Source organism: Taudactylus pleione, unplaced genomic scaffold, assembly GCF_031769625.1.
Source record: "Taudactylus pleione unplaced genomic scaffold, aTauple2 ptg000483l, whole genome shotgun sequence".
Lineage (NCBI taxonomy): Eukaryota > Metazoa > Chordata > Amphibia > Anura > Myobatrachidae > Taudactylus > Taudactylus pleione.
Window position 1 is genome coordinate 2,738,250 of NW_028284885.1, and position 15,781 is coordinate 2,754,030.

General features: G+C 44.7%; 1 protein-coding gene across 1 annotated transcript in view; it reads right to left on the reverse strand.

Moving 5' to 3' along the window:
- The window catches only part of DNAH14 (dynein axonemal heavy chain 14), a 1,015,490-nt gene that overhangs the window by 154,860 nt on the left and 844,849 nt on the right, over positions 1 to 15,781 (reverse strand). Inside the window, exons 51-55 of the mRNA XM_088449338.1 lie at positions 6,270 to 6,437; positions 5,327 to 5,497; positions 4,528 to 4,701; positions 4,301 to 4,387; positions 3,421 to 3,618 (exon numbers count right to left, since the gene is read on the reverse strand). Coding sequence (XP_088305464.1) covers positions 3,421 to 3,618; positions 4,301 to 4,387; positions 4,528 to 4,701; positions 5,327 to 5,497; positions 6,270 to 6,437 — 798 coding nt within the window. The remainder of the gene's footprint in view (positions 1 to 3,420; positions 3,619 to 4,300; positions 4,388 to 4,527; positions 4,702 to 5,326; positions 5,498 to 6,269; positions 6,438 to 15,781) is intronic.

Genomic DNA, 15,781 nt, shown 5'->3' on the forward strand with positions numbered 1-15,781 from the left:
ATAATAGGAGTAGTGGCCGGAGAGTGGGGATGATGTGGTGGACAGGTGAGTGGTAGATAATGGGAGTAGTGGCTGTAGAGTGGGTATGATGTGGTGGACAGGTGAGTGGTAGATAATGGGAGTAGTGGCTGTAGAGTGGGGATTATGTGGTGGACAGGTGAGTGGTAGATAATGGGAGTAGTGGCTGTAGAGTGGGGATGATGTGGTGGACAGGTGAGTGGTAGATAATGGGAGTAGTGGCTGTAGAGTGGGGATGATGTGGTGGACAGGTGAGTGGTAGATAATAGGAGTAGTGGCCGGAGAGTGGGGATGATGTGGTGGATAGGTGAGTGGTAAATAATAGGAGCAGTGGCTGGAGAATTGGGATGATGTGGTGGACAGGTGAGTGGTAGATAATGGGAGCAGCGGCTGTAGAGTGGGGATGATGTGGTGGACAGGTGAGTGGTAGATAATGGGAGCAGTGGCTGTAGAGTGGGGATGATGTGGTGGACAGGTGAGTGGTAGATAATGGGAGTAGTGGCTGTAGAGTGGGAATGATGTGGTGGACAGGTGAGTGGTAGATAATGGGAGTAGTGGCTGTAGAGTGGGGATGATGTGGTGGACAGGTGAGTGGTAGATAATGGGAGTAGTGGCTGTAGAGTGGGGATGATGTGGTGGACAGGTGAGTGGTAGATAATGGGAGCAGTGGCTGTAGAGTGGAGATGATGTGGTGAACAGGTGAGTGGTAGATAATGAGAGCAGTGGCTGTAGAGTGTGGATGATGTGGAGGATAGGTGAGTGGTAGATAATAGGAGCAGTGGCTGTAGAGTGGGGATGATGTGGTGGATAGGGGAGTGGTAGATAATGGGAGTAGTGGCTGTAGAGTGGGGATGATGTGGTGGACAGGTGAGTGGTAGATAATGGGAGTATTGGCTGGAGAGTTGGGATGATGTGGAGGACAGGTGAGTGGTAGATAATGGGAGCAGTGACTGTAGAGTGGGGATGATGTGGTGGACAGGTGAGTGGTAGATAATGGGAGCAGTGGCTGGAGAGTGGGGCTGATGTGGTGGATAGGTGAGTGGTAGATAATGGGAGTAGTGGCTGTAGAGTGGGGATGATGTGGTGGACAGGTGAGTGGTAGATAATGCGAGCAGTGGCTGGAGAGTGGGTATAATGTGGTGGACAGGTGAGTGGTAGATAATAGGAACAGTGTCTGGAGAGTGGGGATCATTGTGGTGGACAGGTTGTTAGATAATGGGAGTAGTGGCTGTAGAGTGGGGATGATGTGGTGGACAGGTGAGTGGTAGAAAATGGGAGTAGTGACTGTAGAGTGGGGGATGATGTGGTGGACAGGTGAGTGGTAGATAATGGGAGTAGTGGCTGTAGAGTGGGGATGATGTGATGGACAGGTGAGTGGTAGATAATGGGAGTAGTGGCTGTAGAGTGGGGATGATGTGGTGGACAGGTGAGTGGTAGATAATGCGAGCAGTGGCTGGAGAGTGGGTATAATGTGGTGGACAGGTAAGTGGTAGATAATAGGTACAGTGTCTGGAGAGTGGGGATCATTGTGGTGGACAGGTGAGTGTTAGATAATGGGAGTAGTGGCTGTAGAGAGGGGATGATGTGGTGGACAGGTGAGTGGTAGATAATGGGAGTAGTGGCTGTAGAGTGGGGATGATGTGGTGGACAGGTAAGTGGTAGATAATGGGAGTAGTGGCTGTAGAGTGGGGATGATGTGGTGGACAGGTGAGTGGTAGATAATGGGAGTAGGGGCTGTAGAGTGGGGATGATATGATGGACAGGTGAGTGGTAGATAATGGGAGTAGTGGCTGTAGCGTGGGGATGATATGATGGACAGGTGAGTGGTAGATAATGGGAGTAGTGGCTGTAGAGTGGGGATGATGTAGTGGATAGGTGAATGGTAGATAATGGGAGTAGTGGCTGTAGAGTGGGGATGATGTAGTGGACAGGTGAGTGGTAGATAATGGGAGTAGTAGCTGTAGAGTGGGGATGATGTAGTGGATAGGTGAATGGTAGATAATGGGAGTAGTGGCTGTAGAGTGGGGATGATGTAGTGGACAGGTGAGTGGTAGATAATGGGAGTAGTGGCTGTAGAGTGGGGATGATGTGGTGGACAGGTGAGTGGTAGATAATGGGAGTAGTGGCTGTAGAGTGGGGATGATGTAGTGGATAGGTGAATGGTAGATAATGGGAGTAGTGGCTGTAGAGTGGGGATGATGTAGTGGACAGGTGAGTGGTAGATAATGGGAGTAGTGGCTGTAGAGTGGGGATGATATGATGGACAGGTGAGTGGTAGATAATGGGAGTAGTGGCTGTAGAGTGGGGATGATGTAGTGGATAGGTGAATGGTAGATAATGGGAGTAGTGGCTGTAGAGTGGGGATGATGTAGTGGACAGGTGAGTAGTAGATAATGGGAGTAGTGGCTGTAGAGTGGGGATGATGTGGTGGATAGGTGAGTGGTAGATAATGGGAGTAGTGGCTGTAGAGTGGGAGTGATGTGGTGGATAGGTGAGTGGTAGATAATGGGAGCAGTGGCTGCAGAGTGGGGATGATGTGGTGGACAGGTGACTGGTAGATAATGGGAGCAGTGTCTGTAGAGTAGGGGTGATGTGGTGGACAGGTGAGTGGCAGATAATGGGAGCAGTGGCTGGAGAGTGGGGATGATGTGGTGGACAGGTGAGTTGTAGATAATGGGAGTAGTGACTGTAGAGTGGGGATGATGTGGTGGACAGGTGTGTGGTAGATAATGGGAGTAGTAACTGTAGAGTGGGGATGATATGGTGGACAGGTGAGTGGTAGATAATGGGAGTAGTGGCTGTAGAGTGGGGATGATGTGGTGGACAGGTGAGTGGTAGATAATGGGAGCAGTGGCTGTAGAGTGGGGATGATGTGGTGGACAGGTGAGTGGTAGATAATAGGAGCAGTGGCTGGAGAGTGGGGATGATGTGGTGGATAGGTGAGTGGTTGATAATGGGAGCAGTGGCTGTAGAGTGGGGATGATGGGGTGGATAGGTGAATGGTAGATAATGGGAGCAGTGGCTGTAGAGTGGGGATGATGTGGTGGATAGGTGAGTGGTAGATAATGGGAGCAGTGGCTGTAGAGTGGGGATGATGTGGTGGATAGGTGAGTGGTAGATAATGGGAGCAGTGGCTGTAGAGTGGGGATGATGTGGTGGACAGGTGAGTGGTAGATTTCGGTTATGTCACATAGATTAGCATGTATATGGTAAGTGTGAGTAATGAGTACATGGAAATGGTAGACGTTATAATTGGCCTGTGAATATAATGAATACAAGGAAGGCAGTAACAACACAAAACATTGATACATATATATATATATATATATATATATGTATCAATGTTTTGTGTATATATATTTTGTGTATATATATTTTGTGTATATATATATATATATTCACCTTAACGATGTCGGCGCCTCTGATGAGGAGAACCGCACTCTTGCCCAGCAGTCCTGTCTCCTTGTAAACTTTTTTGAACTCTTCTCTGAATTCTGTGTTGCTGTAACTCTGAGTTATGGACAACCTGAAGAGCTTACAATTTGATATGTAACAAGCCAGAGCCGCACAGCTCACTTTCCCTGTCCCGTCCACCCCAACCTGCAGAGACACGCACAGCACAATGTGAACGGTAATGTTATACATGATGACAGCATATGGAAAGAGTAGGGTCACTGGCAAACTACAACCTCCATACCTGGTCTTTGGAAACCCCATAAAACCAATCTGTGTGTACTGTAGTTTTATGGGTTCATTGATGCTCTGGAAAAATATCCAGCCTAAATCCACCTCCGGTTCTGTGCACCCCTTTACACTTTTCATTATCCTAATATAGTGCTGTGTTGTGCCCAATGTATGACTTACATTAGAATTGTATTTATTACGTCTCACTTTATAGTTGTGTTCTGCAACAGAAGCTGCACCTTTTACATAAGAGTGAAATATTTATGGTCATATTGGCGTCAGCTGCAACATATTTAGAAACACCCTAAGGGACACTTCATTGGTCCCATCTCTTCCCTACACATAGCTACGCTTCCGCTCTTCCTTACATACTATGCGCTAATCACTGGTCGCCCCACAGCTCACTGGCCGCTCACCAATCATTGTACAACGGCTGAAGAACCGCAGGTCACCTATACATGATGCTGCAACTCTTATGGGAGAAATGTTAAAGGAAAACTATGCTGCAAATATATATTGTTTTAATATGTGGTTTTAACATAGGAATTTATTTCCTTTCCACTGAGTGCTGTGGGTACAACAGAGGTTCTCTTCTTACCAACATCATGTGTCCTCCGGGTTGCCTGAACACTCTGGCGGCTCTGGTGATGTGGTGGACAGCTTCCGTAAAGAATACGTAGGTGTTCTGCACAGAGGATTACAGGGCAGTGCCACGTTAGGTAGTTCCAGCACAATCACATCTGCCCGCACTAGATGCCCCTTCTCTGGCTATTTATATGGCACAGTATCCAAGGCCTAGAGCAAGGGGAGAACTGAGATACTTACTGCCGAGCTGACCGAACTCGTCCTCATCCGCATCCGGAACTCCTCCAGCTTAGACACCAGCTGTCTGTGATTTGTGACAGGACGGTAAACTCTGTTTCTAGCCGATAAATTCATCTCCAGAAAGTCTGCAAACAGGACGGGCTCCTTCATCAGTTTCTCCGCCGGCCAAGTTACCTGACGGGAGGAGGGTAAAGGAGTAAAAACTGCTCAGACGTTCGCTGATTCCAATTTATGAAACATCACAGGTACACGGTAGCAGCAAATGTGCAGCTCCTGACACCCTGCTTCCCCCGTTATTGTGAAGGACCGACACATTTATCCTATATGGATGATAACGAGTGCAGGCTGACCCCACATTCACTGTCCCCCACTTTAGCGGTAACCAGTAAGGGCTTTAGCACAGGAGCTAGATACCTATTTAGGGGAGAACGGTTCGGATATGTTGAGATGCATCACCATTACGTTGTAGCTTGACACCAAGGCTCAGGAAGCCGCAATACATAAACCTCCTAAGAGGGGTATCAGGAGCTACAGCCAAATCTAATCGGCTGCATCTCCAGGGAGTGTGCGACACCTAGGGCACCCTCCTTGTTTCTACGCGCCCCCCGTACCCCCTCCCCAGGCCTAGGAGGCCCCCAAGTGTATGATGCTCACAACTTTGCACAGAAAGACAAAACAGATGTACTGAGGGTTGCATAAAGAAAATGTGGCGAGGTGATGGGATGAGGGGCTTACAGCCGCTACAGGCCTCCTGCCCTAGGACCACAAATCCAGCCCTGCTAGCGTTAGTCCTACTGACCTTGAAATAACTGTGCAGCTCGTCTGACAGACACTGATAGAAGATCTCTCGGTCCCCTCTGTCCACAAGGCGGTCCTGAAACACCCGACTCGCCTCGTGAACAAGCAGCTGGGAAGCCATGTCTTTGGTCATGGTGACAGACTCATTGGCCTGGAGCAATCCTTGCAGAACCTGTAATAGAGCATAAAACCATCACACAGTTGATTTATTCCTTACACTAAATACACAGCTGCCGTTACCATAGGGCAATGGTTCCCAAACTCGGTCCTGAGGACCCCAAACAGTACATGTTTTCCAGGTCCCCTCACAGTATCACAAGTGAAATAATTAGCTACACATGTGGATCTTTTAAAATGTGTCAGTGAGTAATGAATACACCTGTGCACCTGCTGGGTGACATGCAAAATGTGACAAGGGGTCTTGAGGACCGAGTTTGAGAACCTCTGCCCTAGGGCTATGGTTCCCAAACATTTCCAGGAAACTGCCCCCTTGGTTCTATAGACTCATCCCTAGGACCCCCAATCAATTAAAGGACATTATAAGAACAAAAGCGTAACAATGTAGCAAATATTCAAAATCCGTCCTCTTAGGTAAACCCTTAGTCCAAACAGGGACATACTGCTACCTATGGGAACCACTGTCATAGGGGCATAGGTGGGCACAGGAGCACCAATCACAGGGCAGCTGATTGTTTGCTAGCTGCTCTGTGCCAGATATTTATAGGGTTATAATTACACAGGAGGGGGCACTGTACACCAGGGTAATAATTATAACTTATACTGTAGCCCCCTGACCTCCAAATCTCGTCATGTTAGTTACTACTGTCACAATGCAATGTAAACACTTAATGGATTATATACTGTCTGGTTAGAATGTGATTGTCTGAATACGCAGTGTTACAATGTGCACTTCAACAAAGTGACAGCGCAGGGAGGTAGGTTACCTTAAACAGATCCCTTAAGTTGAAGGTATAGTGGCACTTGGCGGGTGTGGGTAACATGACGTGGCACATCTTGTAGTATATGGCGATGGCGCAGGATGCCAGCAGCTCTCTGCATTTCTGAACTTCTGCAAGAAAATTGTGGTTCAGCAGAAATGAGCCGAGCTGGACCTGGAACAAGAGAACAATGGAATTTATGTACAGTACAGGGGTTTCCCTTATTGACAGTGTGAAGTATCTGACTTGCAGACCATTGGGACTGGCAGTAATCCTATAGTGAAGGTGGGTGTGATATGTATTACCGCCGGATGCGGCTGGCGGTTCAATACCCAACAGAGGCTGCCCGAAAAAGGAGGAAATCCCAATCGTCCTAAAGGTAAGTATTCACAAACCTAGCCTAACCCCCCTAACCCTCCTTAGGGGTGCCTAACCCTAACCTCCCCCCCTGTGCCTAACCCTAATCCCCCTCTAAGTGCCTAAACCTAACCTCCCCCCCTGTGCCTATCCCTAACCCTCCCTCTAAGTGCCTAACCCTAACCTCCCCCCCTGTGCCTAACCCTAGTCCCCCCTCTAAGTGCCTAAACCTAACCTCCCCCCTGGTGCCTAACCCTAACCCACCCTCTAAGTGCCTAAACCTAACGTCCCCCTTCCCCGCTGCCTAAACCTGTCCCCCGGGGGGGTGCCGAACCCCAAACCTCCCTCCCGCCAGCCTAACCATAAACTCCCAGGGGGGTGCCTAACCCTAAATCCCCCCGGGGAGCCCTACACCTATCCCTCCTCCCCCGAAGCTGTCTGGTGCGGTCGGGATGCCAGGTGCCGGTCTCCCGATGTCGGGCAAATGACAGGCGTCTAGATTTAGACGCCTGTCATTCGTCCCTAGTCGGGACAAAGCAGTCTGGCAGCCGGCGGTCGGCATTTAGACCGTCGGCTTCCAGACTACATCCTGTGAAGCTAACTCTGAGGAATAAGAACACTTAATTTAAAGTTCAGTGATGATCGCGCATTTATTCTGCAATCTCAACTGTTGCTGACTGGATGCTGTGGACCCTTATGGGCCAGATGGGCTCAGGACCCCTCTTTAAGACTGGGTACAAAGCTGGCAGCATGAGGGGGGCACATAACGGCAGGACAGACGTTTAGTATGAGCAGCGATCCGGCCGGCCAAGCACGTCCACCGCAGATGACAATTTGTGCCGCGTTGAAGGTCACATTTCAGGAGGACACACGCATCTGAGTTAGTGATATATTACTGACAGACTGAACGTCTCAGTGGGTCCTGTGCACAACATCGTTCATGAGCAACTGGGGCACAGGAAAGTGTTCACCCTGGGCACCGAAGCAACTCACAGAACCAATAGGTTCATTTCACATGGGACGATGAGGAGGGAGAGCAGTTCCTGCAGCGTATGGTTACAGGCAATGAAACACGGGAGCATCATGTGACACCGCATATGAAACAAGCATCTATGACATAGAAACACGCTTCGTACCCACTTACAAAGCAATTCAAAATAATTCCATCAACAAAGAAGGTCATGGCGACCATGAATTGGGACCTGTTTCTTGTTGATTTCCTGACCAAGGGAGATACTGTGAATGCTGTCCGCTATTGTGACACATCGAGTCGGTCGCAGAGGGCAATTAGTCGAAAACTACCAGGGTTGCTGGGAACAGCCGTCATATTGCTGCACGATAACGCCAGGGCACACACGCGCAAGTTGTTACAGCGCTACCATTCCACAACACAGCTTCCCAGTTGCGCTGTACAGTATGAGCATTTATACCACATCAGCACCACAAGAGGGCAGCAGAGCCCAGTGCGGAATACAACGGGCAATCAGCAGAAGTGCAAAACATCAGGCAGTCGTATCAAGCAGGGAACTGAGAGAAGTGGATGAACGAGAAATTGCCCATAGCAACCATTGGGGCAGATGTATGAAGCTCTGGAAAGTGATAAAGTGTAGAGTGGTAAACGACCAACCGATCAGCTCCTAGCTGTCATGTTACAGGCTGTGTTTAAAAAATGACCTTAGCTGATTGGTTGGTTGTTTATCAGTCTTCACTTTATCACTTCCCAGAGCTTCATACATCTACCCAATAAGCTTTGTGGTAGCATTTACCAATGCGTTTTATCAAGTTTTAGAACTCGCTGCGTATGATAATGGTGCCCCAGCCACTCAGCTCCCAACTGTCATCTCTTTAAAAAAATGAGAGTTAGGAGATGATTGGCTTCAATTGGCAAGAAGTTTGGAGGATAACCCACATTTTCCATGACACCTTATTAGCTACACACCACACTTATACACGGACGTGTAACAATGGAGGACAGACCGCTCCCTGATCTGGCTATAGCCAATCACAGATGCCCAATGACGTTATAGTGATTCAGCTCCCAGCTCAGGCGCAGGATTCCGTGTTCATAATATTTATATCACATTTTTCTTGGTTAATGCTGATACAATATTGTTTTGTAATCTCTCACACGTCGGGCAGCGCAGCATTGTGTATTACTCCATTACCCTGACAGTACTGTGATTACCTGGAATATATGCTGCAGCGCTGTGTATTACTCCATTACCCTGACAGTACTGTGATTACCTGGAATATATGCTGCAGCGCTGTGTATTACTCCATTACCCTGACAGTACTGTGATTACCTGGAATATATGCTGCAGCATTGTGTATTACTCCATTACCGTGACAGTACTGTGATTACCTGGAATATATGCTGCAGCATTGTGTATTACTCCATTACCCTGACAGTACTGTGATTACCTGGAATATATGCTGCAGCATTGTGTATTACTCCATTACCCTGACAGTACTGTGATTACCTGGAATATATGCTGCAGCACTGTGTATTACTTTATTACCCTGATAGTACTGTGATTACCTGGAATATATGCTGCAGCACTGTGTATTACTCCATTACCCTGACAGTACTGTGATTACCTGGAATATATGCTGCAGCGCTGTGTATTACTTTATTACCCTGACAGTACTGTGATTACCTGGAATATATGCTGCAGCGCTGTGTATTACTTTATTACCCTGACAGTACTGTGATTACCTGGAATATATGCTGCAGCATTGTGTATTACTTTATTACCCTGACAGTACTGTGATTACCTGGAATATATGCTGCAGTGCTGTGTATTACTTTATTACCCTGATAGTAATGTGATTACCTGGAATATATGCTGCAGCACTGTGTATTACTTTATTACCCTGACAGTACTGTGATTACCTGGAATATATGCTGCAGCATTGTGTATTACTCCATTACCCTGACAGTACTGTGATTACCTGGAATATATGCTGCAGCATTGTGTATTACTCCATTACCCTGACAGTACTGTGATTACCTGGAATATATGCTGCAGCACTGTGTATTACTTTATTACCCTGATAGTACTGTGATTACCTGGAATATATGCTGCAGCACTGTGTATTACTCCATTACCCTGACAGTACTGTGATTACCTGGAATATATGCTGCAGCGCTGTGTATTACTTTATTACCCTGACAGTACTGTGATTACCTGGAATATATGCTGCAGCGCTGTGTATTACTTTATTACCCTGACAGTACTGTGATTACCTGGAATATATGCTGCAGCATTGTGTATTACTTTATTACCCTGACAGTACTGTGATTACCTGGAATATATGCTGCAGTGCTGTGTATTACTTTATTACCCTGACAGTACTGTGATTACCTGGAATATATGCTGCAGCACTGTGTATTACTTTATTACCCTGACAGTACTGTGATTACCTGGAATATATGCTGCAGCACTGTGTATTACTTTATTACCCTGACAGTACTGTGATTACCTGGAATATATGCTGCAGCACTGTGTATTACTTTATTACCCTGACAGTACTGTGATTACCTGGAATATATGCTGCAGCGCAGTGTATTACTCCATTACCCTGACAGTACTGTGATTACCTGGAATATATGCTGCAGCGCTGTGTATTACTTTATTACCCTGACAGTACTGTGATTACCTGGAATATATGCTGCAGCGCTGTGTATTACTTTATTACCCTGACAGTACTGTGATTACCTGGAATATATGCTGCAGCACTGTGTATTACTTTATTACCCTGACAGTACTGTGATTACCTGGAATATATGCTGCAGCGCTGTGTGTTACTTTATTACCCTGACAGTACTGTGATTACCTGGAATATATGCTGCAGCGCTGTGTATTACTCCATTACCCTGACAGTACTGTGATTACCTGGAATATATGCTGCAGCGCTGTGTATTACTTTATTACCCTGACAGTACTGTGATTACCTGGAATATATGCTGCAGCGCTGTGTATTACTTTATTACCTTGATAGTACTGTGATTACCTGGAATATATGCTGCAGCGCTGTGTATTACTCCATTACCCTGACAGTACTGTGATTACCTGGAATATATGCTGCAGCGCTGTGTATTACTCCATTACCCTGACAGTACTGTGATTACCTGGAATATATGCTGCAGCGCTGTGTATTACTTTATACCCTGACAGTACTGTGATTACCTGGAATATATGCTGCAGCGCTGTGTATTACTTTATTACCCTGACAGTACTGTGAATACCTGGAATATATGCTGCAGCGCTGTGTATTACTTTATTACACTGATAGTACTGTGATTACCTGGAATATATGCTGCAGCGCTGTGTATTACTCCATTACCCTGACAGTACTGTGATTACCTGGAATATATGCTGCAGCATTGTGTGTTACTTTATTACCCTGATAGTACTGTGATTACCTGGAATATATGCTGCAGTGCTGTGTATTACTTTATTACCCTGACAGTACTGTAATTACCTGGAATATATGCTGCAGCGCTGTGTATTACTCCATTACCCTGACAGTACTGTGATTACCTGGAATATATGCTGCAGCGCTGTGTATTACTTTATTACCCTGACAGTACTGTGATTACCTGGAATATATGCTGCAGCGCTGTGTATTACTTTATTACCCTGACAGTACTGTGATTACCTGGAATATATGCTGCAGCGCTGTGTATTACTCCATTACCCTGACAGTACTGTGATTACCTGGAATATATGCTGCAGCGCTGTGTATTACTTTATTACCCTGATAGTACTGTGATTACATGGAATATATGCTGCAGCGCTGTGTATTACTTTATTACCCTGACAGTACTGTGATTACCTGGAATATATGCTGCAGCACTGTGTATTACTTTATTACCCTGACAGTACTGTGATTACCTGGAATATATGCTGCAGTGCTGTGTATTATTTTATTACCCTGACAGTACTGTGATTACCTGGAATATATGCTGCAGCATTGTGTATTACTCCATTACCCTGATAGTACTGTGATTACCTGGAATATATGCTGCAGCACTGTGTATTACTTTATTACCCTGACAGTACTGTGATTACCTTGAATATATGCTGCAGCGCTGTGTATTACTTTATTACCCTGACAGTACTGTGATTACCTGGAATATATGCTGCAGCACTGTGTATTACTTTATTACCCTGATAGTACTGTGATTACCTGGAATATATGCTGCAGCATTGTGTATTACTTTATTACCCTGACAGTACTGTGATTACCTGGAATATATGCTGCAGCACTGTGTATTACTTTATTACCCTGACAGTACTGTGATTACCTGGAATATATGCTGCAGTGTTGTGTATTACTTTATTACCCTGACAGTACTGTGATTACCTGGAATATATGCTGCAGCGCTGTGTATTACTTTATTACCCTGACAGTACTGTGATTACCTGGAATATATGCTGCAGTGTTGTGTATTACTTTATTACCCTGACAGTACTGTGATTACCTGGAATATATGCTGCAGCATTGTGTATTACTTTATTACCCTGATAGTACTGTGATTACCTGGAATATATGCTGCAGCGCTGTGTATTACTTTATTACCCTGATAGTACTGTGATTACATGGAATATATGCTGCAGCGCTGTGTATTACTTTATTACCCTGACAGTACTGTGATTACCTGGAATATATGCTGCAGCGCTGTGTATTACTTTATTACCCTGACAGTACTGTGATTACCTGGAATATATGCTGCAGCACTGTGTATTACTTTATTACCCTGACAGTACTGTGATTACCTGGAATATATGCTGCAGCGCTGTGTATTACTTTATTACCCTGACAGTACTGTGATTACCTGGAATATATGCTGCAGCACTGTGTATTACTTTATTACCCTGACAGTACTGTGATTACCTGGAATATATGCTGCAGCGCTGTGTATTACTTTATTACCCTGACAGTACTGTGATTACCTGGAATATATGCTGCAGCACTGTGTATTACTTTATTACCCTCATAGTACTGTGATTACCTGGAATATATGCTGCAGCGCTGTGTATTACTTTATTACCCTGACAGTACTGTGATTACCTGGAATATATGCTGCAGCGCTGTGTATTACTTTATTACCCTGACAGTACTGTGATTACCTGGAATATATGCTGCAGCGCTGTGTATTACTTTATTACCCTGACAGTACTGTGATTACCTGGAATATATGCTGCAGCACTGTGTATTACTTTATTACCCTGACAGTACTGTGATTACCTGGAATATATACTGCAGCGCTGTGTATTACTTTATTACCCTGACAGTACTGTGATTACCTGGAATATATGCTGCAGCGCTGTGTATTACTTTATTACCCTGATAGTACTCTGATTACCTGGAATATATGCTGCAGCGCTGTGTATTACTTTATTACCCTGACAGTACTGTGATTACCTGGAATATATGCTGCAGCGCTGTGTATTACTTTATTACCCTGACAGTACTGTGATTACCTGGAATATATGCTGCAGCGCTGTGTATTACTTTATTACCCTGATAGTACTGTGATTACCTGGAATATATGCTGCAGCGCTGTGTATTACTTTATTACCCTGATAGTACTGTGATTACCTGGAATATATGCTGCAGCGCTGTGTATTACTTTATTACCCTGACAGTACTGTGATTACCTGGAATATATGCTGCAGCACTGTGTATTACTTTATTACCCTGACAGTACTGTGATTACCTGGAATATATGCTGCAGCGCTGTGTATTACTTTATTACCCTGACAGTACTGTGATTACCTGGAATATATGCTGCAGCGCTGTGTATTACTTTATTACACTGATAGTACTGTGATTACCTGGAATATATGCTGCAGCGCTGTGTATTACTTTATTACCCTGACAGTACTGTGATTACCTGGAATATATGCTGCAGCGCTGTGTATTACTTTATTACACTGATAGTACTGTGATTACCTGGAATATATGCTGCAGCATTGTGTATTACTTTATTACCCTGACAGCACTGTGATTACCTGGAATATATGCTGCAGCGCTGTGTATTACTTTATTACCCTGACAGTACTGTGATTACCTGGAATATATGCTGCAGTGTTGTGTATTACTTTATTACCCTGACAGTACTGTGATTACCTGGAATATATGCTGCAGCGCTGTGTATTACTTTATTACCCTGACAGTACTGTGATTACCTGGAATATATGCTGCAGCACTGTGTATTACTTTATTACCCTGACAGTACTGTGATTACCTGGAATATATGCTGCAGCGCTGTGTATTACTTTATTACCCTGACAGTACTGTGATTACCTGGAATATATGCTGCAGCGCTGTGTATTACTTTATTACCCTGACAGTACTGTGATTACCTGGAATATATGCTGCAGCGCTGTGTATTATTTTATTACCCTGACAGTACTGTGATTACCTGGAATATATGCTGCAGCCCTGTGTATTACTTTATTACCCTGACAGTACTGTGATTACCTGGAATATATGCTGCAGCGCTGTGTATTACTTTATTACCCTGACAGTACTGTGATTACCTGGAATATATGCTGCAGCGCTGTGTATTACTTTATTACCCTGATAGTACTCTGATTACCTGGAATATATGCTGCAGCGCTGTGTATTACTTTATTACCCTGACAGTACTGTGATTACCTGGAATATATGCTGCAGCGCTGTGTATTACTTTATTACCCTGACAGTACTGTGATTACCTGGAATATATGCTGCAGCACTGTGTATTACTTTATTACCCTGATAGTACTGTGATTACCTGGAATATATGCTGCAGCGCTGTGTATTACTTTATTACCCTGACAGTACTGTGATTGCCTGGAATATATGCTGCAGCGCTGTGTATTACTTTATTACCCTGACAGTACTGTGATTACCTGGAATATATGCTGCAGCACTGTGTATTACTTTATTACCCTGACAGTACTGTGATTACCTGGAATATATGCTGCAGCGCTGTGTATTACTTTATTACCCTGACAGTACTGTGATTACCTGGAATATATGCTGCAGCGCTGTGTATTACTTTATTACAATGATAGTACTGTGATAACCTGGAATATATGCTGCAGCATTGTTTATTACTCCATTACCCTGATAGTACTGTGATTACCTGGAATATATGCTGCAGCGCTGTGTATTACTCCATTACCCTGATAGTACTGTGATTACCTGCAATATATGCTGCAGCGCTGTGTATTACTTTATTACGCTGATAGTACTGTGATTACCTGGAATATATGCTGCAGAGCTGTGTATTACTTTATTACCCTGACAGTACTGTGATTACCTGGAATATATGCTGCAGCGCTGTGTTACTTTATTACCCTGATAGTACTGTGATTACCTGGAATATATGCTGCAGCGCTGTGTATTACTTTATTACCCTGATAGTACTGTGATTACCTGGAATATATGCTGCAGCGCTGTGTATTACTTTATTACCCTGATAGTACTGTGATTACCTGGAATATATGCTGCAGCGCTGTGTATTACTTTATTACCCTGATAGTACTGTGATTACCTGCAATATATGCTGCAGCGCTGTGTATTACTTTATTACCCTGATAGTACTGTGATTACCTGGAATATATGCTGCAGTGCTGTGTATTACTTTATTACCCTGATAGTACTGTGATTACCTGGAATATATGCTGCAGTGCTGTGTATTACTTTATTACCCTGACAGTACTGTGATTACCTGGAATATATGCTGCAGCATTGTGTATTACTTTATTACCCTGATAGTACTGTGATTACCTGGAATATATGCTGCAGTGCTGTGTATTACTTTATTACCCTGATAGTACTGTGATTACCTGGAATATATGCTGCAGCATTGTGTATTACTTTATTACCCTGACAGTACTGTGATTACCTGGAATATAGGCTGCAGCGCTGTGTATTACTTTATTACCCTGACAGTACTGTGATTACCTGGAATATATGCTGCAGCATTGTGTATTACTTTATTACCCTGACAGTACTGTGATTACCTGGAATATATGCTGCAGCGCTGTGTATTACTTTATTACCCTGACAGTACTGTGATTACCTGGAATCTATGCTGCAGCGCTGTGTATTACTTTATTACCCTGACAGTACTGTGATTACCTGGAATATATGCTGCA